We start from the raw sequence: 25,551 nt of genomic DNA on the forward strand, positions 1-25,551 counted from the left end.
CTACAATGTTAGTGCAAAATTATAGTTGACAGGGTGACCTGTCCTGTCTGTTATGGTCCCGTAACAACATTGGTTCTCATGGGGTCTGGGCACCCCCAGAGGACCTTGAGGGAGTTCCAGGGGGTCCCCAGCGAAATGATATAATTATAGGAACCAAATGGACCCGAAATTAACATTGATTTTATAATATAAAAATATTGGGGTCTCAGAAATAGAAATACCATTAAATGGGGGTCCGTAGCCTAATTCATGTCAATATTCGGGTCCTTGAAATTAAAATGGTTCAGAATCACTGCTAAAGCCGTAAAGATATTCTCTATGGGGGTCCTTATATAAATACATATATTTTCAAATGGAGCCTGCAGGCTAAAAAGTGTCAATTTGGGCACAGGCCCCAGCCCCCAGGGTTCCTTTACATGAAACAGTTTGAGAACCACTGCGTTACAACGGCTAGTTCCATTCCTTGATTCTGATTGGCTGGTTTCCCTTAATTGTTGTGGTATATGAGACTATAACCCACACTTGAATCAGTTTATATCAAACCCAGTTGTGTTATTTCTTTCCACAGTGTTCCACAGTGCACCTATCTGCACCTGTGTTGTTGGCAAAAGGCTGGGAACTACTTTCTTGTAGCTGGGGACTACTTTCTTTCATGTTGCCATATTGTAACCGTTTTAGAAAAGTAATAAGCCACACGAGGCTTGTGGTTACCTGTATTTTACACCGGCTGAGAGGGTTGGAGACACGAGGCTGCGCCTTGTGTCTCCCTACAGCCCCTACACCGCGGTGTAGTCTTTTTAAGTCATAAAACTACAACATTGCGTCATTACTCGCGGTGAAGAGCTATCCACCGCGAACCCCGACACCTCTCTGTTTTTACTTTCAGACAGATCGACCCATCACCCCGTTCACTGATTGCTCGATCTAGACCAGTCAGTCACAGTGATAGTACTTCACCGTGACTGATGATGACCTCCACTTGTTTTCTCACTTTAGGTGGATAGCTTTACGCCTAAAGTTTGCGGTGATAGGCTCTTCACCGCAGACTCTGATAAGAGCTTACGCCTCTCAGCCGGTGTAAAATACCAGGTAACCACTTAGCCTGGGGCCAGCCTATAATGCAGCTAACTAGTAACTGCGTATAACTAACTAGTAACTTGTTTTAACATGGCTGGGATGTCTAGCTCAGCTAAGCTAGGCTAGTAACCACTCGCCTCTTGTGGCTTATTGCCTCAATAGATGGCGGTAATGCAACGTTACAGATGCTAACTGCCATAAAACCCCAACGTAAGAAGAAGAATGGGCCGATGATGTGTGAATCTCGCGAGATCGGACTGCTCTGTTTTCTCTCCCCTCAAACAGAGGAGCCCCTAGATGCAGACCTATGGGCGTACCTCACCTCGACAACAGGCAGGATGTGACGCACCTCAACGCTTGGCAGGATGTGACGTCACCTCCACAAGGCTCCATGGCCGACTCTCCACACCCTCTAGCCCGACCTGGGACACCCTCCTCGGCCACTTTCCGCCCAGAGCCGGCCTCTATACCTCCGTGACGGAGGGTCCGCGGACCCCCAGAGCACCAGGGCCGACGTGCCGGACCCTCAGCCCGACTTGGGACACCCTCCTGAGGGGGGCGCCACCCAGCAGCGGCATCTATACCTCCGTGACGGAGGGTGTTCCCACTTTGTGCGGGAGAGTTTTTCAAAGGCAGGGACAGGGGAGATCAGCCCAGGGGCTCCTTGGAACGGACCTAGCTCGGGCTAGGAGCGACCGTTCGAGGCGGGACTGGTACCCACGCGTCCGGCTCGGGGCCCCGGAGCCAGCCGTGGTGGAGCGCCGCCTGGCGGACGCACCGCGGTACTGCAGGCGGCGGAAATAAGGCCACAGCTCGGCCCCAGAGCCACCTGCAGGGACGGGGCCGGCTCCCAGGGGGTCCCCGAGGGGTCCCCCACGCTCGGGGACCCCCGCGGACCACCTCGCAGCCCAAAAAAACCCGGCCGAAACGGCCAAACCCAGCCCGTCCACCGCATCTATAGCGGATACCCAAGCTCGTGGCCGTGGGGCTATATTGTATATTTACTGTATGTATACCATTGTGTTTCATGTGTATAAAACATATTGTGCATTCAATAATATGCTATTAAAATAATAGATGAATATGATCATGCTTTTATTTTAAACATGCATGTACCACTGCCATTTATAAACATAGTTTATTAACTGACAACCAATACTATCAATCTAGCACAAACAATCTGCCAATTACACAATAATCATGTAAACAAGCTATTCAAAAGAGGCAGATATTTTATATTTAAAGACAAAATATATTTTTTTCTTTCTTTTTAAAAATACAATACAGATATAGATTTTATATAATTATTATTATTATTGTTCAACAATTTCGGGGACCCCAGTATCCCCGCGGACCCCCTAGGAGTCACAGACCCCCTGTTGAAGAACCCTGGTGTAAAGCCTTTTATATCCATGTGTTACTTCGAAACATGAAGACGAACGGCGCTGCAGGGTTAGCACTATGGGTTAGCAGCTGGACTGGTCCAGGGTCTCCCTTAGCCATAAATTATAACTTCCAGTAGAGGGCGCTAATATGCGGAGGTTACGTCTCTCCTGGAGTTATAAAGCAGAGTCAAATAGCTCTGGCTGGTTGAGCCTCCACGTCCCTAATCGCCTCAAAACATGTTTAAATCATGAAGTTGCTCACCTCATCGTCGAAACAGCTTTATATCTACCTATGAGCCCACTCGTTGGCATGTGTTAGTCCATATGTTTCTAATAAATTAATGTTTACTAAAACTTCTCCGAGACTCGCGTTTCCTCGTCGGAATCCTTCCGCCTTCAGAACGCTTCAGAACTACAGAACGTTGGAATACTTCCGCATACAATAAAACGTCATGTCCTAGTATGAGCGAATCGCAACGGCGATCAACGTCACGTGATGTTCGGCCATTTTTACCCAAGCAGTTCAAAAACAAGGAAAGCGATGAGACTCGGTGAAGTTTTAGTAAACATTAATTTATTAGAAACATATGGACTAACACATGCCATCGAGTGGGCTCATAGGTAGATATAAAGCTGTTTCGACGATGAGGTGAGCAACTTCATGATTTAAACATGTTTTGAGGCGATTAGGGACGTGGAGGCTCAACCAGCCAGAGCTATTTGACTCTGCTTTATAACTCCAGGAGAGACGTAACCTCCGCATATTAGCGCCCTCTACTGGAAGTTATAATTTATGGCTAGGTCTCCCTCATGCTCTGCAAGGAAGCAGCCTCTAACACAGGACCAAGAATTCCACTGCCCTACTAGTGCTACACTCTAGTCAAAATAAACTAAACTACTTCGCTATTCACAAAAACAAAGGTTATTTTGTGTTGTTGAAAGTGTATTCTCGAGAGTGGAAAACCTCTCAGCACCCCATCCACGCTGTAAAATACACTTTATGAGCAGAAAATAAAATAAAAAGTGCGCAAGTGACTTCTTGCCGCTTGTGGAGGTCACGTGATGTCTCTGCCTTGTGGAGGTGCCCTCTTGGCTGTCGTCTCTGCTCCTCTGCCTTGGAGGAATGAGGTCACTTCCTGCCTCCCATTGAGCTTCCTGTCTCCCATTGAGCTCCATGGGCTACAGGAGTCTGCGCTTGGGTGCTCTCGGGCTCAAACAAGCATGGCCGCGCTGTACGAGGGCTACACGTTGTGCGCGCTCACACAAACGCAAAATGTTTCCAATGATTCAGGAATCCAGGGGATCGAAGTGGAGAGGGACAGCGACCACGTCCTTGTCACTGACTCCAGCAGATCTGTCACTCTGTACAAGGTAAACTACACTAATATGGGCTGAGCAGCATGTCCTGAGCTACATGGTAGCTGGGCTCTCGAAAACAAACGTGACAGCACAGCAGATAGCCTACTTAACTATAGCTATAACTATAACTATAACCACTAGGCGTGTGTACTCTACTGTAGCTGTGTCTGCTGCTGTTCATGAAGCAAAGCCCTGCGATCAGCCCGTTCTCCCTGAAAATAAATGCCTTTTGAAAGATCGCAGATTCTCGTTTAATGTTGTGACGACACGACACCGTTATTACCCATACTTTTTCAATGGCGTAGACCGGTGCTCTCAACCAGTGGTCCTTCAGGGTGTTCCAGGTGGTCCCCAGCTAAATAATTCAGAGTTGGTAACCAAATGGACCCTAATAGATCTGTAACTCTTGAGTTACCAAATGGGTTTCATCAAATGGGTTTCATTTTACGCTTTCAAGAGTTAAATTATTGTTTAACATCTGCTGCATTACTTAATTTACGATAAGTCAAATGTATTGTTTATTTTGATCAACGTTTGCCTAAGCCTACCACACCAATAAAGGATGGAATTGTGGACGAAATCTTATCCAACGACAACAAAATATTCAAAGTTTTGGGTCTGAGAGGCTAAATTTCAGGTGCCATGGCATTGGTCCGACTTCTCATTGTTCCTACATCCCATTAGTCAGAATCTGGTGAAAATACTATGCCTAAACCTAACCCTAACCTCAGTAAAACTATGCCTAAACCTAACCCTAACCACAGTAAAACTATGCCTAAACCTATCCCTAACCAAAGTAGGACTAATGAGATGTAGGACTAATGAGATGTAGGACTTATGGGCAGTCCCCAAATCTCAATCTTATAATGGTCCTTGTTATGAAAAGGGTTGAAAACCACTGGCATAGACCACTGAGGGTCAACCCCCACACTGCATAGAGACCCCCCCCCCCTTTCTTCTGTGCATTTCCCCTTCTCTTCCATGATGTTATATTTGACTCTACAGTCTGCAAGCAAGTCATTGGACCAGAAAATCTGGCATAGGTCACTACCTTGATTATGTTCTGTCATGTTGGACCGGGTCTAGGTCATGCTGTAGCATTGTATGGCCTGAAGCTGGTCGACAGACTTAGTTTGGGCTGCCAGGCCAACAAAAGTGAACATGACCGTAATCCAAGTCAATAACATGAATCTCAATTTGATGTGTGTGTTTAGGCTGGTGATATTGATCACTATTCACTAGTAATATTATCAATAGTAATAATGATTATCAATAGTAGTAACAATGATTTATTGTAATGTCCAAAACTAGCACTTATATTATGTTAGTTCGCAACAGTGTCGACTGTTGAATCTGACACCCCTGACACCCCTTTTGATAACCATACGGACTGACTCTTATTCTATTAAGGTTTCAGACCAGAAGCCGCTTGGCAGCTGGACGGTGAAACAAGGACAAACTCTGACGTGTTCAGCAGTTTACAACTCCCAGACCCAGGAGTATGTGGCCGTCTCAGACAATAAGGTAGGATGTTCCAACCTTCCTTGTTGTGACACCGGTTTGTTTGATTGTTTGAATAATTTATAAACATGTTTGATAACTCGTACGGCAGTACAGTCAAGAAAACTCTTCTAAAAGGATGATAGATAAAACCCAGAGGGGCTTGTGGTCCATTGACATTTAACGATTGCTTCCTATTAGGACTGCGCTATATTTCACTTAGGCAGTGGGGTTTCTGGAGACATTATGTCACCCCATGAGTCATCAGGGTTTATCTTGGTCCACTGATGAGATGATGAAGGCTCTCCAAGCTAAAACACAATGGCAGCTGTAGTGTCTTTAATCTTTGCCTGGCCATGTCATAATAAAGGCTTTTAATTAATAATTCAATGCTGCCTATTTGCATTTGTGGCATGATGTTATACTCAGCAAGTAATACACAGTTTTCTGTTTTTCTTTTCATAGGTTATCAGAGTTTGGAAGGAGGAAGACATACACTTAGACAAGACCTTCAAAGCAACTGTGAGTGACGTTCTTCCCTTTCCTACAATGCACACTGCCATTTTCACATTTCTGAACCATAGCAGACCCAGAGGATGGGCTGTAGTCCCAACCAACCATGACAAAAGTGCACAACAAACTCGACTGGATATATTATTCTGTAGGACCCCCTCTAAAATGAGATGCTGCATCTCAAAGGGCAATCCTCTCAATAAATTCCGACCAATTCCGTCAGCCTTGACTAAAACTGAGACGGCATGTTTCAAATTGAAGCAATTACACACATCACACAAACTTTTATGTAAGTGAGAGACGGTGCCACACAACACAGTGCAACTGAGGCTTAACACGCTGCTGTCTCCCTGGACACATCCAGGTGTCTTCAGATGTGTGCAGGGTCCATGCTGCCCCAGGATCAGAGCCAGTGGTTCTGTTCCAGAGAGGTGCGGTCAGACCTTTGGACTCGCTCCTATCAGCTCCCCAGCAGCCCATAGAAGAGGTTCTGGCACAGGAGGAAGTTATCAGGTGAGTCGTGACGTTAGTCAGAGTCCTGTATTTTTCCGGTGTTGTAGAGTCGCTGTGACTTCAATGGCTTCCTTGAAAATCAAATAAACCCAAGTTATGCTTTGGAAAATGTTTGTCAGTAATTTCGAGAAAGTGGGCTGAACATGCAAGACCTCCTCCTGTATGGTGCTTATGATGATACTAAAAAAGAAAATCTCTGTTGAAGTGTTGATGCATTGCCTTTTGTGGCCTTTAGGTGGAGCACCAACATCATGGCAGAGGCTCAGCACTTTGTCATCTTCACAACTGAACAGGTGAAGCTGATTTATCTTTTGTCTCTGAAGGTCAGAGACAGTTTTTGCTCCCATCTGTTTGTCTGTCCGTCGGTGTTTCCATGTGCCCGTGAGCTGCCACTCTCTTGCACAGCTGGACTGATTGGCATGAAACTTTGCACGCACGCAATTCTTTTCCCCCTGGATTCCTTGGGTTTGGATTATGACCCAACTCCCCTATCACTTCTCCTACAGATTTTGTCCAAAACTCACACAAATCAGTACACATTATCTATGTGGTAACATGAACACGATGCACCTCTCTATGCATTACGATTGGCTACTATTGTCTTTTTTTGCAGGAAGTTTTGCACAAAATGCAAATCGTGAACCATTACTACCATTCCTTCGATCATGATGCAATTCCCCATATAGACACCGGACTAGATTTTCTGCCATTTTGTGTTTTCTTCAAAACAGTTTTTGCTACTACTACTCTATTTATGTTTCCCAGACTCAAAGTAATAACTGCATTATGAAATCAGCATTATTTGTTGATTGATTTCATGTTATACTGTTGTGTCTTACTACAGAAGGGGGATCAGTTCCTTTACTTACAAAGATTGAAGCCTAACACACTGCAGAGATACAAGCTGGAGAGAGAGGAGCCTGGTCTCTCCCCACTCAGCTTCTCTGCTACATTCCGGAACAAAAGCATCAGCCTGCTTTATCTCTGTAAGTACAACTGGTTCTAATGACAGCATTTTTCAATATAACATTGTTTTGGCAAACACAGATTAAAGATCCCATGAATGGGTAATTATAATAATCATTACGTGGCCCTCATACCTACCAGTACGTCGCACCTCCGAGCCAACCAATATGCCTATATACCCTGTGGAAAACTATTGGTCCATGGATTGTTTACTTGACCGGAGGGTTATTATTAAATTCACGTTAAGATCAGATTAAGCATGTTGCGCTGTTGCGGCAATCTCCCACCCTCTCAACCCTTCAAGATGCAGAAACCCTAGAAACCAGTCTCCTGTAATCCTGTCTGGAAATCATACGTCTGACTAGTAGTTTTTGATCAGGATGTGAACTGATTTGGTCTGCATTGGGGGCAAGATTGTTTACAATGTGTAAGGGAAATGAAAATGCTTGGCACACTGTCTCTTTCTAGTGGATGGTTCTAGGGCAGGCAGCCTCAAGGCGTAATGAGTTTACATTTTGTTACATACTGTATTACATCACAAAACACAAGAACATCAGCGTCTCTATTTTTGGGTGAACATTTGGCAAGAAATGCTGATCTACAAGCTGTCAACATGTGTTGTGAGATTGTAGATCTTATATTTACAATTGGCTTAGAGGCCACGCCCACTTCAAGCACGGACATGAAGCCTCCACAAAACGGACATGCTTGAAGCCTATACTCACACAGGCACTGAGAGAGAGAGAGAGAGAGGGAGAGGGAAGGGGAGAGGAGCGGGCAGTGTATCGAATTACATTTACAACAGAGAGGGAGGGCTGTGTGTCACACACACACACACACACACACACACACACACACACACACACACACACACACACACCGGAAGTGCGTCCGGCGGTCAAATATGTCCGACCGGAAACGTGCGCTGCGCCACAATAGTTCCGCCACAATAGTTCCGCCACAATAAAACCCCACAATATACATATATATATATATATATATATATATATATATATTTTTTTATTTTTTTTTACTTTTTTTTTTTAATTTATTTTTTATTTTTTTCAAAAACCTTTTTTTTTTTTTACGTTTTTTAGTAAAGAAGCGGGCGTGGACTCTAGATGTGAGCGGCCCGAAGGGCCGCGAACCTCTAGTAGGCTAAAATCAGTGAACAGATTTGGCATAGAGGGGAAAAGGTGAACCAAGTAAAAAGCTCTGGGGGACCCTGGTCAACGAAATAGGGTTAATAGAAGTGTTTATATATTACACACAACACTCTTTTGTGTGTTTTTAAATTAGGAGCAGTATAGCTACAAAGCCAGTCCTATCTGGAGGGACCCTGACATTATGTTCTACAAGCAGCTGATGTTGTCAATGACACATACTGCAGTTGTACATAACTCTATCCATCTCCCTCTACCCAGACCCGAACGGTCATGTGTACCAGAGTGAGGTTTCTGTGCAGGGCAATGCGACTGAACAGGGGGCCCAGGTGCTGGCCCTGCCCCGTAACCTGCTTCTGAAGCTGCCCGTTGGAGAGGGTCTGCTGGGAGCTGCCTCAGCACTGGCCCTGGATGAAGCCCACGTGGCTGTGGTAGGGGTCCCACACCCCTCTGCTGGGGCCGGCAAAGGTAAATATCCTGACTTCAAATATTCATCATCTACTTACCTACTTCAAATATTCATTGAGCACCATACATGATGACCATCCTTTTGAAAGATAGAGGCTCTCGCGTCAACCTCGCTTTCCACCACATAGACCCATAGACATGTGTTATTTCTCCATTGTCTCCTAAAGAGATTTTCCTTCCCCCCCGGTTACGTCATCGACGTGTCAGGTGACGTCCAAAAATAAAACCGAAATAAGTGGTGACCCACAGGCCAGCAAACAGCGCCATCCAGCGTAAAAAGATTGTGACATCTCACTGTCATGATATGTCAGCTATATCCATATATGGTGGATTCATATTCGAGTGATGTCAGCGCTTTAAGTGTCTCCTGGCTCCATATATAGAGCTCTAGATTAACCTGGTCCAGATATGGCGTTTGTGATGTCACACTTGGATAGGTTAGTAAGATATCTATATCCATCTATCTATTGATCGTACCAATATTCAGTGGGTAACTATGGCGACCTATCAAATAGCCACATATGATGTGAGAGTGAGTGAAAGTCTTGGATTACATTCGGTACATACATACTCGGTCTCCATTCTTTCACTGTTGTTACTGTTTCCTTGTCCATCTTCCAATGTAAATGTATGCACTCTCACCCTTGAAAGAACATGTTTCATATAGACACACACACACACACACACACACACACACACACACACACACACACACACACACACTTGTGTTTCTAGACTTGCAAACAAGTTGGTTCAGAGCTTTGTGAATCTTAATATCTCCTGCTAGCACGTGCAGTTTCTGAATGAATTCTCTGTCCTTGTTTCCTAAGACTTCCTGTGCATCTGGAATACCAATTTCCAGACACTTCAGGCGGGAAAGGAGATGGCAGGCAAACTCTACGGACAGGTAGGAATGCTACAATATGAACATGAACAAACTATGGACAGGTAGGAATGCTACAATATGAACATGAACAAACTGTGGACAGGTAGGAATGCTACAATATGAACATGGTGCAGAGTTTGGTTATTGTCTCATTTTTGTTTCCAGTGATATGCTTTTATAGCTGTTTTCTTTCCTTCTTTTTTTTTACCAAATGCAGTCAAAAATGTACATTGGTTCAAAACTTTTGTTGGCTTTGCACACAGATGCGATTTTTCGCACGGAAAAAGCGGACGATTTCATTTTTTTAAAGAAAACAATGATTCTCTATGACCTCATGCACACAGGCTCCGATTTTTTTCTGATCAAACCCAGTTCGATTTGTGCGGCTTTTCGCATGCGGTAAAAACTCATTGCCTGTGTGCAAAGGCTTTTAGGGAGGGAAACCTGAGTCTAATAGAATTGTTCAGTACATTTTAGTGATTTTATTCATCATTATTAAGATTTTAATATTGAAGCCAAAGTTCCCTGTCCTTGTAGCTGCTCTGTGCTAATGAAGGACTGTATGACTTTGGTAGAACATCCCATCTGCTCTCCACAGTGACTGGGCTTGCAGTCCCTCATCACAACTTTATAGCAGTTTACACTATTAAAACACACAGACCCTGCAGCTCTTCATTATAATCTGATCGTCCTCTAGCAGCAATATATTGTTCATTTTTTAGATTGATCGCTTTGTGCCATCGGGGGGGGGGGGGGGGGGGGGGACACACATAAACCATGCCCTTTGTTAGATAAATGAGCTACAAATTACAAAATCATTCCAACTTAACTTTGTTGTTGTCTTATAAATTGTTGACACGTTTTATTTTTGCAGTTTAGTTTTTTACTGTGTAAAGGTTTTTGCATTAATTTGAATTTCTCCGGTTTAGCTGTGGAGTTACTCTGGGAAGCTGTTTATTCCCCATGGGAAGGCCCTCTCTGTTATCCCATTCGAGTGTGCCAAGTCTTCCCTAGCCTCAGCTCTGGGTAAATTAAAGAAGGCTGGGACTGAAGGTAAGGAGACATCATGGCAACATAATGCCAACATCAAAGCAGCTTGACTCATCCAAACATTGGTTCCATGCAATATTTACGCATACTCTACTTCCTCAATCTGTTTGCACAAAATAAATGAGAAAAGATGATTAAAAAAAAAGAGAAATGCTGAACAAATGTATCCAACTCTTTGATCTAGTAATATATTACATGATTTTCTATTGTGTTCATGGGTGGAAATTAAAATCATTCTTTTTATCCTAGAGTCTAAAGCTCCAGTGTTGGTGCCATCTTGGCCATCTATTCTTCATGGAGAGAAGACCCAGCCTTCAAGAGCAGTGGAGACGAGGAAGTCTGTAAGTAACTTTGTCTTAAGTTAAGCGACATGCAAAGTCACACTTCATTTTCAACCCTCCGTTGGCTTCCCTATGGATAATTTCAAGCTAATTTAGAGTTAAGTCCCCAAATAAAAAACGTATGACAACTGTCTCGAAAAAGTCAAACTTCTTCTGACAATCCAAGTTAATTCTAGACAATTTGAAATTTGATAAACAACCCCCAAAAATAAAATGATGCTCTTTTTTCAGAAATTGAGCCGGAAGAGCCAGTCAGCAGTAGCACCTGGCTTTACAGTTGACCAAGTTCTGGAGCTTATCAAGGTAAGAAATGGTTATTGGGTGAAGGATATTCTAACCTGCATCACTTCTTGAAGTATAGCTCTAGTTGGCACAAAATGGATAAAAAAGCGAGAAATTGATTCTGACCTACACTACTTTACTGTTGGATAGCGCTGAGCTTGGTTATTCTTTCATGTTCTTTTGCAGTGAGATTCTGTAATAGCTGTGTTTGTTTGACCAGATGGACATTGGTTCAAGACGTGGTTATACTGATAGGATATTATTTGCTACTTTTAATAGGGGTGAGTTGGGGTGAGAAACCCGAGTCTAATAGAATTGTTCTGTGCGTTTTAGTTATTTACTTGAACGTCATTATTTTAATTGTAATATGGAGGCCAAGGTTCCCTGTCCTTGTAGCTGCTTTGTGCTAATGAAGGACTGTATGACTTTGGTAGAACATCCCATCTGCTCTCCACAGTGACCGGGCTTGCAGTCCCTCATCACAACTTTATAGCAGTTTACACTAACTATTAAAACACACTGACCCTGCAGCAATGTATTGTTCTTTTTTCTTTCTTTTTTTGATAGACCGCTTTGTACTCTCAGCTGGTGAACATCAACAAGTGAATTTAAGACACTTTTAAAGCACTGTAAAATATACATACACAGTTTAAATTGGTTCAGCTCTGTCCAAACTACAATATGGCTTCATTCAGATGTTTGGGGCAGGTACTGTCATTAAGTCACCTGTTCGGTGCTGCCAAGATGTTGTGACACCCTGAACCGAACCGATTTAAACTTGGTTCTATAAGTGAAGTATGCATCAGCCCTTACTTTTCTATAGTTACTGTGCAAGACCTAACAGTGTCTTTTTCTGTTCCTCAGAATGCACCGGCCGAGGAGTTGGAGAAGGAGGTAAAAGGGCTCCTCTCCAGAACAGATATCCAGGACCTGCAGACATCAGTGGGGCTACTGGCCTCGGGCCTGGTGTCGCGGAGCTTGACCGATACAGCCTTCTACACCCCAAGCTCCCTGGCACAGCTGGTTCACACACAGTGCCTCTGCCACAGGTCAGTAAGGTGATAGAGCCCGCTCAACATGCAATTCCAATTTGGGTTACGGTTGATTGGAATGTTGCATTCATGCTCTATGGTATGGTTTTGAAGCCAATTATGGCTAAACTAAAAAGCAGACGAGTCGACATATAGTCATAGAACTGATCATGGAGGACGATGAGTTTGAGAACCTGTCACACCTACCTGGACTACAGGAGGCCATGCAGAGAATACACCCCATCCACATAGAGTAGGCGCTGCAGTGTAAAAGGTCAGCATCACTGAGAAACTCACCTGGGATGTTCACACTTGAATTGGTGTTGGAGAAGGCACAACAACGCCTCTACTTTCTCAGGTGAATGAAGAAGGTCAGCATGGTCCCTAGGGTCCTGCAGGCCTTTTACAGAGGCACCACAAGCATCCTGACTGTCTGTATCACTGCTTGGTATGGGAACTGCACTATCTTCATAACCATAAAGCAATGCAAAGAGTTTTGCAGACAGATGAGTGGATGTGACCTTCTCTCCATCCAAACTTTCTAGGATGAACGCTGTGTCATTCAAATCCTGCAAAATCATCAAAGCTGCAAGCTACCCCAAACACAGACCTTTCAGATGATGCCACATAGGAAGTGGCTACATGGCGTTGTAGCCACAAGGCCACTGGCAGCAGGCCTCCCCACTTCCCAGACAATTTGACACTTGAGCGGAAAATAAATAGTTTTCTTATGTACCTGTACCCAAGATTTAACAAAAGGTTGGGACACATGCGTACGGACACATGCTATTCTAAGCAGCTCACCCCTGGTGCACTATGCTGTACAATTATACCATACGTTTGTGTAAAATGTATCTGTTATGGTATTCCACAGTGTGTGTCCCAGCCTTATTCTGTTGGCCCTGGAGAGGAACGACTATTCCCTATGTCAGAGCTCCCTGCAGCTGTTTCCAGATGTGCCCGAAGCTGTTACCTGTGCTTGTCTCAAAACCTTCATCAGGTAAACTCACATTTTACTGTCTTTTGCACAGACTTTTTAAAGACTTGAAATTGATTTCAGAAAAGAAATAAACGCTTGCACACTGAGGGCTCCAGTGTGACAACTGTGCTTTATTGCACCAAATAAAATAGTTTCGTTTCGAGCACACAGCTCTTCTACAGACTGTGTGCTCGAAACGTCACTCATTTATTTGGTGCAATAAAACACAATTGTGACATTAGAGCCCTCAGTGTGCGAGCGTTTATTTATTTCTTTTCTGTAGTGTAGTCGTTGTTCAGCACCTGCCAAACTTGGGTTAGGGATGTGCATGCATGTCTGCTCTCTTTTTTAAATTGAGTTCAGCAATTCATGCTATTCTACCTTATTATCATATACTGAACATAATTGCTTCTCTATTCCTGAGCAGCCATGTTGCTATGTGTGTTCTCATTGCAGCATTCCAGACAGTGACACAGAGATTGGAGGACTAGAGCCTGATAGTCTCTCCTTCATGGAAACCGTCATTGCAGCGTGTCGAAGCCAAGGAGGCGTGCAGAATGGTTTTAGTCCTGACAGTTCTGATCCCAGCGGTGGAGGCCAAGCTCCAGTGAAGACCACAGCAGATGACAAGGAAAAGACGTCGGGCCAACCAGGGCAGACCTGTCCAGTGGGCCTGCATAAGGCTGTGCTACTGTATCCTCTCCTCTGTCTACATACTGATTCAGGGACAAAGTAGTCTCGCATGGCCAGACGGTTGCCTCTGCGATTTGGTCAAATGCTCCCAGCATACAGTCTGGCAAAGCAGAAAGATAAAAATGAGTGCGAGATGAAAGCGGAAATGAAACCCCCACGTCACTTCCGTTTCAGTCTCACATCACACATATTTATCATTATATAAATAAAAATCATATAAGCATGTTTAACTTTCTGCTTAGCAGAAATGACATTTTAAAATATATTTTCTTGAACGGTAATGCCCGTTTCCATTACTCGCCGTTCGGGAGCTGCTGTTCCAGACTCTATATAGCATTCAGAGATTGTGGAATAGTTGTCTGGCTACGCGAGACTAGGGAGGGACAAAGTGGTTAGGAATTGATTACTAAATTAAATATTGTCTAAAAATGGATATGTTTGATATGCAGGACATTTTTAATAGGTCAAGGCTGTCTACTAACTCTACCATTTTACTTGAGGCCCAGTTCATAATCAGCTAGTCTAGTACACTAGTAAACCTCCCATACACGTACTGTACATATAGTACAGTATACAGTACTAGATAGATGGATACATAGAGCTTTATTGATCCCACAAGGGACATTTTATTGCTATAGCTGTACTGTAGCATTTGAACTGTAGTGTCCAAATAGATGAATAATTAGTGTAAACTACTGTAGATTAACCACATGAACCCCAGTGCGATTGGAAAGAATAGGTGAAAATTCAGGGCAATAACCCATCTACAAGTTCAAAATGAGTCACGTTGCCACGTGTGGTGAGCTTGAAGATTGGGTATTTGGTGTAAACAAGGAGTGGACCAAATATTGGAGTTGGTCCCAAAGAAAATTTGATTGTTTCAGATCAACAGGTGTGTGTGTGTGTGTGTGTGTGTGTGTGTGTGTGTGTGTGTGTGTGTGTGTGTGTGTGTGTGTGTGTGTGTGTGTGTGTGTGTGTGTGTGTGTGTGTGTGTGTGTGTGTGTGTGTGTGTGTGTGTGTGTGTGTGTGTGTGTGTGTGTGTGTGTGTGTGTGAGAGAGAGACAGTAGTATCTAGTCAAAGGTTTTAGTCTGTTGCGTCTTCAGCTGCCACAAACCTGTTTATTTTGTGTCGTTCAAAAACATGACAAACTGCCAAATAAACCAATCTAAGGAAAAATCATGAAATTTACAAACATTAAAAGAGAATATCAAAAACTGTGAAGGTGTTAATGTCTTAACAAAAAAACAGCAATGAGATCCTACAGTCGTCTTACAGTGACACCTTTATCCTCCCACATCTAAAAGACCTCTCAGCTCCTCAAGTCATTGTGAGTAAAATGTGCCTACTTGTGCTCCCTGAATTGTATTGCACCTTCTTAGTTTATACCTTGTGCTAGTCTAGCAATCAATGTTTTTTTTTTTTTTTTTTCAGTTGTGAATAAGTCATTTTTGTCAGTTGTGAATCAGTTATTTTTGTCCAGCAACACACTGTAAAACTAAACATAAATGAGGCTTAAAGGAGTAGTTCGCCACAAAAAATCGTATTGGGCTTAGGAAAAACAAAAATCTCATCTCCATGAATTCAAGGCTTCATGGCGTGTGTATCCATCCATCCATCCATTGATAGATAGATTGATAGAAATTAAGTATTATTATTATTTTAGGTGAACTACTTACGAGGCAATTAACCAGCCCTTTTCAAATTCCCTCAATTCCTACCAGCCCTTGAAATTCCACTCTTTTCCATCTCCCCCTACAGCTTTTTCTCCAGTACCTGCAGTTTCTTTATGTGAAATATTCCCAAGATGCCTTTCCACAAATGCATGGGTTGAGATCACCAACATTGACACAGGTTTGTATCCCATTGGTACTATTTCTACAGAATAATTTCTGTAGAAGGATGGTAATCACATATTTCCCTTTTCATTTCTTCATGTTCATTGCATTATCAGTGGTCTAATCAGAACAATAGAAAAACAAGACTATTAATGTTGTGGCTTCCTTGTGAAATCTGTAGCTATTGATAGCAAGTTACTAGGTGTGCAGTTTGTAAATTGTCATAATGCCATCAATATGATTGTAGCCCAAATATGGAGTTGGGTAAAATGGTGGGTTTCCATGGCAACAACCGATTCAATCTTGAATAATCCTGGGGCACCCGATGTGTTAAATTGATATTCCATATAGATTGAATTATAAACATTTTCCTTTATTGGCTCCTCTAGATCATGGATTGGGTATGCTTGATGTTGGATGCTCATTTCACTATGCTGGTGATGTCTCCAGAGGCCAAAGGCCTTCTAATGAACCTCCAAAGTTTTGTCAAGTCCCAGGTATGTATCCATGTTGCTTATCTCTGTGGTGTGAGTGATTTGATACCCATGTATATTAAGCTGCTAATTGTGGTTATTTTTCTAAATTAGGTCAGTTTGTGTCTTGATTGTACCTAAGGTTGAGTTTAAACCAGGGTAGAATTTGGCCAGATTACTTGCAGATATATGTAACCTATGTAGAACCGTAAAACTGTCCAGACATTGAAACTTTTGCTTTCTAAATACTCATTATGGCAAAAGAACTGCATGTCACTTAATAATTAAACCTTTCACAGCTTATGAGTTATAACATAAATGAAATTACTTGCATTATAACAAGTTCATCAACTACATTCCGTTTATTTAATTAATTAACTTTATTTAGTCTTTGTTCTCATTGTTTGTATTAGAAATATATAAATTGTGGCTATAATTACTTTTTAAATTTTGGTTAAACATACTAAAGCTTCCTGTCTGAAACTTAAATCTTAAACTTCTTATCCCTTTTCAGATGAGACTTTTCTCTGAACTGGGAAAGCTGGAAGGAAGCCTCAAAGAGCTCCATAAGATGAAGGCGCAGAAGGAAATTGGACAATACTCCATCGAAGTTATCGAGCTGTTTTAGGATAATAATTACAGATCATTTTTAATAAAAAAATGTTGACTGTCTCCTCTCCTTCCCACATTTGACCTGCTCAATTTGTGATTGTACAGTGTTGTATTATGTGTACTGTTTTAATTGGCATACATGCTGTACAGTATTTTGCCCACCAGAACGATTCATGAAGAGTTTTATGTAAACAATTGCTTGTGTAATGTAGGCATTGTTAAAATGCAGAACCCCTCAAGTAATTTTTTAGCCTGGTCAGTCTTATCAATAAGTATTTTATCTATACATATGTCTGTCTGTCTATCTCTGTAAGCTTTCAGAGACAGCCCTGTTACATTCAAAACAGTATATAGCCTGGCTCGCTAAGGGCTAATCTTAACTTTGATAATAAACAATTGAGATCTAACTGTACTGTATTGTATGTGTCAAACTAAGAATGTAAATCTATAGATTTGCAGCACGTTTTATGGGATACGTTATGTGTTGCATATCGTATGACACTATTTTTTGTATTAAATGGAAATGTGTTGAAGGGATTTAGACTGAATTTGTGTGACATTTCAGTGCAGAAGGCGTTCCTCTATTGCAGGGGTGCATTTTGCAAATGGATACGTTATATATTATATATTAGTTTAATTTATATACATTTATTCGTGGATATATTTTCTCCATTGACTTTAATTAAAAATAAACTTCCCCAATATGGAGATGACTAACATCATAGATGTCGTGACATCTTTCTAGTTTACCATTTGTTCATGTTAAAGGAGTAGTTCACCCACAAAAAAAAATCTATACATTATCAAGCTCGACTATGCAATTTGTGGGCAGGTGTTGTTAATCACCTCAGGGACGTGCTGGCCATTGGGAAAAGCGGGACAACTCCCGTACGGCCGGTTCATTCCCGGCCGGTCCAGGCCGACCATTAGGGGAAAAAAATATATAAAATGTCTGCTTTCGTTCCATTTTGGGGGCTGGGCGGCCAACCAAGTAAATCGTCACTGTCGGGCAGAAACCTTGTATCTCCAAGTTTCAAATCTATAATTTTTTTTCGCAAAGCACTGCTTCATCATACAAGGCCGTTGCACAAAAGTAGTGAAAACAGCAGATCTACAAGCACTGCTTGTAGATCGGCTGTTTTCACAAGTTTAAATCATTTTTAAAATGATAAATACAAACATACAGACATAAAAGGTTTCCACCCGACAACGACGAAATATAACTCACTGGCTTGTCACTTTGTCACAAATCTTTGAGTAGCAGCAGTGCTATAGAGAGAGATCTCCCTCAATAGCGCACAATGAGGGCCTCTCCAACTCTTTTTCCCGGGCTGAATCAGGGGCCCAGCACGTCCTGTCTGACAGACATCAGAGTGATGGCTGTCTCTGATGCAACGAGTTTGACACTTGTATGACCCAATCAATGTGCACAACCACTTAAGAAGTTCAATGGATCAATTAAGAGTTCCAGGAATCAATAAAGAGTTCAAAAGAAAAAACGTCGTTGTCGGCAGGATTCGAACCTGCGCGGGAAGATCCCAATGGATTTCTAGTCCATCGCCTTAACCACTCGGCCACGACAACATGTTACAACATACCTATTTATTATAATTTTTCAATATTCTTACCGTTAACAACCTCTACTGTAAGGTTATTATATTATAATCAATGAATTGCTCTTATAATTGATACAAAGGTGGCCTACTCAGTGGTTAATTAGCAGATAGACAACAGCTGAGTAGGTTTAGGAGGCTGTTCATAATCATAAGGTCTGTTTTTGATGTTCTGAAAAGAGCTTTTCAAAAGGCGGAAACATACGAGTTACATTTTGTTTACTGCTCGGCGTTGTTGGTATAGAAATGGTTATGGAACGTATTTATTCATTCAACGTCCTTATGTGCATAATGTGACATGCAACTATTTGCTGTATTTATATGTAATGCATATCGATAGAAACTAGTCACTTTAAACCACATTAGATTAAGCCAATGCGTGTTAAGATACCTTTGCATTTCATCAGTTGTGTATATAACTTTATGAATCTTTGCACCAAGTCTAAAATGACTTTAAAGCATGAAGGTTTGCAAAAACAGCTTTCGATGTCATGTCGGACATAATGCTTACGGTATCTTTTGCCTCGCTTTGCAACGACGACGACCAATGGAGGCGAAGTGCTAGTGCTTGTTATGTGACTGGCGGTGGTGTAAAGTAACTAAGTACATTTACTCAAGTACTGTACAAGTACAATTTTGAGGTATTTGTACTTGAGAAGGGTGCCCTCACACCAATCCGCGTTCCACCAATGCATTTCAATGTGAGTGAAGCGGTTTCATGCCAGCAGAGGATTTCTGCAAAAAACGCTCCCTTCTCAGACATTGAAATGCATTGGCGGAACGCGGATTCCACTCTCAGGGTGCCCTCACACCAAAATACCTAGAGTGGAATTCGCCAATGCATTTCAATGAGAATGGAGCGTTTTTTTGCCAGCAGAGGATTTCTGCAAAAAACGCTCCCTTCTCAGACATTGAAATGCATTGGCGGAACGCGGATTCCACTCTCAGGGTGCCCTCACACCAAAATACCTAGAGTGGAATTCGCCAATGCATTTCAATGAGAATGGAGCGTTTATTTGCCAGTAGAGGATTTCTGCAAAAAAACGTTCCATTCTCATTGAAATGCATTGGCGGATTCCACTCTAGGTATTTTGGTGTGAGCCCCCCGGGGCACCCTTACTTGAGTATTTCCAATTTTCAGTACTTTTACTTCTACTCCACTACTTCTCAACCTCAGAGGCAAATATAGTACAAATATAGATCTGCTATTTTCAAAAGATATTTGAAAACTTGTGAAAATGGGACATTCAAGTGTCCACTGGAAGCAACTGTGTCTAGGCACTCGTTTACTCACTTCAGCATTTCCCCAAAAACGGTCTTCTTTAATTAAAATAATTCACTCCAGAGTCCAGACGGTTGTAAAAAAACACACAAAGTTTGTTTACTCTTCAAAAACAAAAAGAATATTCCACAGGTTACAAAGAGGGTGAAAATGAGGGTGACAACAACGATGGTAAGAAAACAGTTTGCTTCCACACTACAAACAGTCTGACACTGACTGACTCTGTCCCACTGTGACTGATCAAAGGAGTAGTGTCTAATCATCATCAATACAGTACACCTGGGGGCGCCTGCTGGCCTAGTGGTCAAGGCGCATATCACATACTAGGGCTAGGCTATGATGCCTGCTGGCGTCGCCGGTTCGATTCCCGATCAGGTGTAGGACATCCACATGTCATTCCCTGGTCATTCCCCATATCTCTCTCCCCATTTCCTGTCAGTCTACTGTCCTATCAAATAAAGGCATAAAAAGCCCGCCCAAAAAATTAAATAATAAAGTACACCTGATCAACACGAATTATCAAAGGTCACCATGGCTTGGATCAATAGGCTACTTGTACATAGAAATGCAATGAAATATATGATCTTAGCAGGGTCAGGGTACTAAAGTATCGTTAGATTTTCAATAGGAATTCAATTTTAAAAAATCATTTTTCTCTCAATTTTCTAATTTTCTAGCTCCCCATAAAATCAAATATTGGTTCATTTTTCCAATTTTCTAGCTTGCAAAAAAATCAGGAAAATGCTTCAATTTTTTAAATGTGTGATTCATATTTGTCATTATTTGATTTGGAACCGACAAAGGAAAAACATCTTTAAAAAAGGTATTTTTCATTTTTTTACCACATTACGAATATCAAAAAATGGACCAATTTTTCCAATTTTCTAGCTTGCAAAAAAATCAGGAAAATGCTTAAAATTTTTTAAATGTGTGATTCGTCTTTGTCATTATTTGATTTGGAACCGACAAAGGAAAAACATCTTGAAAAAGGTATTTCTTAATTTCTTACCCCATTACAACAATCAAAAAATGGGCCCATTTTTCCAATTTTCTAGCCCACAAAAAAATCAGGAAAATGCTTAAAATGTGCTCAATTTTTTGAATGTGTGATTCATATTTTGGCATTATTTGATTTGGAACCGACAAACAAAAAATAGGCCCATTATTAAATTTTCAAGTCCAGGAAAGAAATCGTCATCATGAATGTCACGTGACCACGTGTCAAGTCACATGGTACACAACTTCAAAATAAAAGCTGTAGGCTAGTCTAACATCCAACAAGTAATAGGATCAACATGCAGGCAGGCAGGCAGGGGGTCCATGAGGGGTTTACAAGGGGGTCCATGGCTGGTTCCCAAAGTGTGGTTTGGGGACCCCCAGGGTTTCTATGGCTGGTTCACAACAGCCTGGTACACGTACAGCCATGGCTGGTTCCCAAAGTGTGGTTCGGGGACCTCTGGAGGTCCATGACGGATTTCCAAGGGGGTCCATGGCTGGTTCTCAAAGTGTGGTTCGGGGACCTCTGGGGGTCCCTGAGGGGTTTCCAAGGGGGTCCATGGCTGGTTAGCAATAAGTGTGTTTAATTGCGACCGTAGTAGGTCGCAGTTACTTTTACACTCTCTACTATCCAAACCTCCACCAGCCGTCAACCTGTCCTTCCCTCCGTCACGTCACTCGTCACACGTCACACTTTCCCCCTACTCATATCTCCGCCACCGTTGCCCCGATCCATGCCAAAATTTCCATACAAACTCCTTGCCTGCCAAACTACAACCTCGAAGGACCCCCGGAGCTCCAGGGACCCCCAGGTCCCTGGGGGACCCCCAGGTGTAAAGAATGACCAAATGTGCAAAAAAGACCACCCCAACGGGGCTGCTCACGGGGAATTCCCGGGGACCACCGACTCCTGGTGCTCCAGAACGGATGCAAAAGTGGTGGTGCCCCCAGTGGAGGACCCCCTCCACTGCAGCTCACATAAAATGCCTTAACTCGGGCTAGGAGCGACCGGGAGAGCCGGGGCCGGTACCTATTCGTCCGCCTCGGCGGCGCGGAGACCCCACCTCTCATTTCTCATATGGCCCTCTTCTAGCGCCACCATGAGGCCGATTCTGCAAAACACATTTTTGGACACTGCTCCTAAAATTTTTGCCCTAAAATCACACAAATCGGTACACAGTATGTCTACACTCATGTCATCAACTTGGATCTGTCCCATATAGCGCCACCTTCAGGCCGATTTTTTAAAACACATTTTTGGACACTGCTCCTACAATCTTTGCCCTAAAATCACGCAAATCGCTACACAGTATGTCTACACTCATCTCATCAACATGGATCCGTCCCATATAGCGCCACCTTCAGGCCGATTTTTTAAAACACATTTTTGGACACTGCTCCTACAGATTTTGCCCTAAAATCACGCAAATCGCTACACAGAGACACTGCTCCTACAGATTTTGCCCTAAAATCACACAAATCGCACAGTATCTCTACAGTCATGTAACCAGTAAGACTCCCTAATCGGGAGATAAGCGACCGTAGGTCACATGTATACACAAAGAGGGCTGTAACTGCCATTGGTTCCTAGTTGTGTGGGCAATGTGTAGACATACTGTGTACCGATGTGCGTGATTTTAGGGCAAAATCTGTAGGAGCAGTGTCCAAAAATGTGTTTTGCAAGAATCGGCCTCATGGTGGCGCTAGAAGAGGGCCATGTGAGAAATGAGGGGTGGGGTCTCCGCGTTGCCTTGGCGGACGAATAGGTACCGGCCCCGGCTCTCCCGGACGCTCCTAGCCCGAGTTACGGCATTTTATGTGAGCTGCAGTGGAGGGGGTCCTCCACTGGGGGCGCCACCACTTTGGCATCCGTTCTGGAGCAGCAGGAGTCGGTGGTCCCCGGGAATTCCCCGTGAGCAGCCCCGTTGGGGTGGTCATTTGGTCATTTTTGCATATTTGGTCATTTTTTACATATGGGGGTCCCCCAGGGTCCGGGGGTCCTTGGAGGTTGTAGTTTGGCAGGCAAGGAGCGTGTGTGCAAAATTTGGCATGGATCGGGCCAACGGTTGCGGAGATATGAGCAGGGCAATAGTGTGACGTGTGAGGTGTGACAGACAGAGGGACAGACAGACAGACAGACAGACGGACAGTTTGTGCAGGCTGTGATAGTAAGTAGCGACCTACGGTCGCAATTACACTTATTGCTAACCAGCCATGGACCCCTTTGGAAACCCCTCAGGGACCCCCAGAGGTCCCCGAACCACATTTATTGCTAACCAGCCATGGACGGTCAGGGTACTAAAGTATTGTTCGATTTTCAATAGGAATTCAATTTTAAAAAATCATTTTTCTCTCAATTTTTTAATTTTCCAGCTCCCCATAAAATCAAATATTGGTTCATTTTTCCAATTTTCTAGCTTGCAAAAAAATCAGGAAAATGCTTCAATTTTGCTTCAATTTTTTAAATGTGTGATTCGTCTTTGTCATTATTTGATTTGGAACCGACAAAGGAAAAACATCTTTAAAAAAGGTATTTTTCATTTTTTACCACATTACGAATATCAAAAAATGGACCAATTTTTCAAATGTTCTAGCTTGCAAAGAAATCAGGAAAATGCTTCAATTTTTTAAATGTGTGATTCGTCTTTGTCATTATTTGATTTGGAACCAACAAAGGAAAAACATCTTGAAAAAGGTATTTCTTAATTTCTTACCCCATTACAACAATCAAAAAATGGGCCCATTTTTCCAATTTTCTAGCCCACAAAAAAGTCAGGAAAATGCTTAAAATTTGCTCAATTTTTTGAATGTGTGATTCATATTTTGGCATTATTTGATTTGGAACCGACAAACAAAAAATAGGCCCATTATTCAATTTTCAAGTCCAGGAAAGAAATCGTCATCATGAATGTCACGTGACCACGTGTCAAGTCACATGGTACACAACTTCAAAATAAAAGCTGTAGGCTAGTCTAACATCCAACAAGTAATAGGATCAACATGCAGGCAGGCAGGGGGTCCATGAGGGGTTTACAAGGGGGTCCATGGCTGGTTCCCAAAGTGTGGTTTGGGGACCCCCAGGGTTTCTATGGCTGGTTCACAACAGCCTGGTACACGTACAGCCATGGCTGGTTCCCAAAGTGTGGTTCGGGGACCTCTGGAGGTCCATGACGGATTTCCAAGGGGGTCCATGGCTGGTTCTCAAAGTGTGGTTCGGGGACCTCTGGGGGTCCCTGAGGGGTTTCCAAGGGGGTCCATGGCTGGTTAGCAATAAGTGTGTTTAATTGCGACCGTAGTAGGTCGCAGTTACTTTTACACTCTCTACTATCCAAACCTCCACCAGCCGTCAGCCTGTCCTTCCCTCCGTCACGTCACTCGTCACACGTCACACTTTCCCCCTACTCATATCTCCGCCACCGTTGCCCCGATCCATGCCAAAATTTCCATACAAACTCCTTGCCTGCCAAACTACAACCTCGAAGGACCCCCGGAGCTCCAGGGACCCCCAGGTCCCTGGGGGACCCCCAGGTGTAAAAAATGACCAAATGTGCAAAAAAGACCACCCCAAAGGGGCTGCTCACGGGGAATTCCCGGGGACCACCGACTCCTGGTGCTCCAGAACGGATGCAAAAGTGGTGGCGCCCCCAGTGGAGGACCCCCTCCACTGCAGCTCACATAAAATGCCTTAACTCGGGCTAGGAGCGACCGGGAGAGCCGGGGCCGGTACCTATTCGTCCGCCTCGGCAGCGCGGAGACCCCACCTCTCATTTCTCATATGGCCCTCTTCTAGCGCCACCATGAGGCCGATTCTGCAAAACACATTTTTGGACACTGCTCCTAAAATTTTTGCCCTAAAATCACACAAATCGGTACACAGTATGTCTACACTCATGTCATCAACTTGGATCTGTCCCATATAGCGCCACCTTCAGGCCGATTTTTTAAAACACATTTTTGGACACTGCTCCTACAATCTTTGCCCTAAAATCACGCAAATCGCTACACAGTATGTCTACACTCATCTCATCAACATGGATCTGTCCCATTTAGCGCCACCTTCAGGCCGATTTTTTTAAACACATTTTTGGACACTGCTCCTACAGATTTTGCCCTAAAATCACACAAATCGCACAGTATCTCTACAGTCATGTAATCAAAACGCATCTGTCCCATCCAGCGCCACCATCAGGACGATTTTGGTAAAACAAACTTTTGGCCTTTTTGTGGAGATAAGCGACCAACGGTCGCTTATCTCCCGATTAGGGAGTCTTACTGGTAGTGTAATAGGTGAAATAGTGTAATAGTGCATTCTTATCAAAACCTCCACCAGCTGTCAGTCTGTCAGTCAGTCTGTCAGTCAGACTTTCAGTCACACTTTTGCCCTTCTCATAGTGGTTTTGGCTGCCAAACCACTACCCCATTTCTCCCTCTTCTAGCGCCACCATGAGGCCGCTTCTTGCAAAACACATACTTTTTTGGACACTGCTCCTACAAATTCTGCCCTAAAATCACGTAAAGCGGTACACATTATGT

At 43.1% G+C, this 25,551-nt stretch overlaps 1 protein-coding gene across 1 annotated transcript; it reads left to right on the forward strand.

Moving 5' to 3' along the window:
• Nucleotides 1-3,683: 3,683 nt before the first annotated feature.
• Nucleotides 3,684-17,594, forward strand: nol11 (nucleolar protein 11; the record flags this gene model as incomplete). The annotated part of the gene is made up of 18 exons (XM_080721274.1): nucleotides 3,684-3,833; nucleotides 5,232-5,345; nucleotides 5,787-5,843; nucleotides 6,199-6,347; nucleotides 6,583-6,640; nucleotides 7,192-7,333; nucleotides 8,738-8,944; nucleotides 9,775-9,851; nucleotides 10,760-10,883; nucleotides 11,130-11,221; nucleotides 11,453-11,524; nucleotides 12,368-12,552; nucleotides 13,409-13,534; nucleotides 13,970-14,206; nucleotides 15,456-15,534; nucleotides 15,966-16,058; nucleotides 16,432-16,539; nucleotides 17,030-17,594. The coding sequence occupies 18 exons, from the start codon at nucleotides 3,684-3,686 to the stop codon at nucleotides 17,141-17,143; spliced, it is 2,184 nt and encodes a 727-aa protein (XP_080577400.1). The 3' UTR covers nucleotides 17,144-17,594.
• Between the last annotated feature and the right edge of the window lie 7,957 nt (nucleotides 17,595-25,551).

The sequence above is a fragment of the Nannobrachium achirus genome (assembly GCF_963921795.1).
Source record: "Nannobrachium achirus genome assembly, chromosome: 3".
In the NCBI taxonomy this organism is placed as follows: Eukaryota; Metazoa; Chordata; class Actinopteri; order Myctophiformes; family Myctophidae; genus Nannobrachium; species Nannobrachium achirus.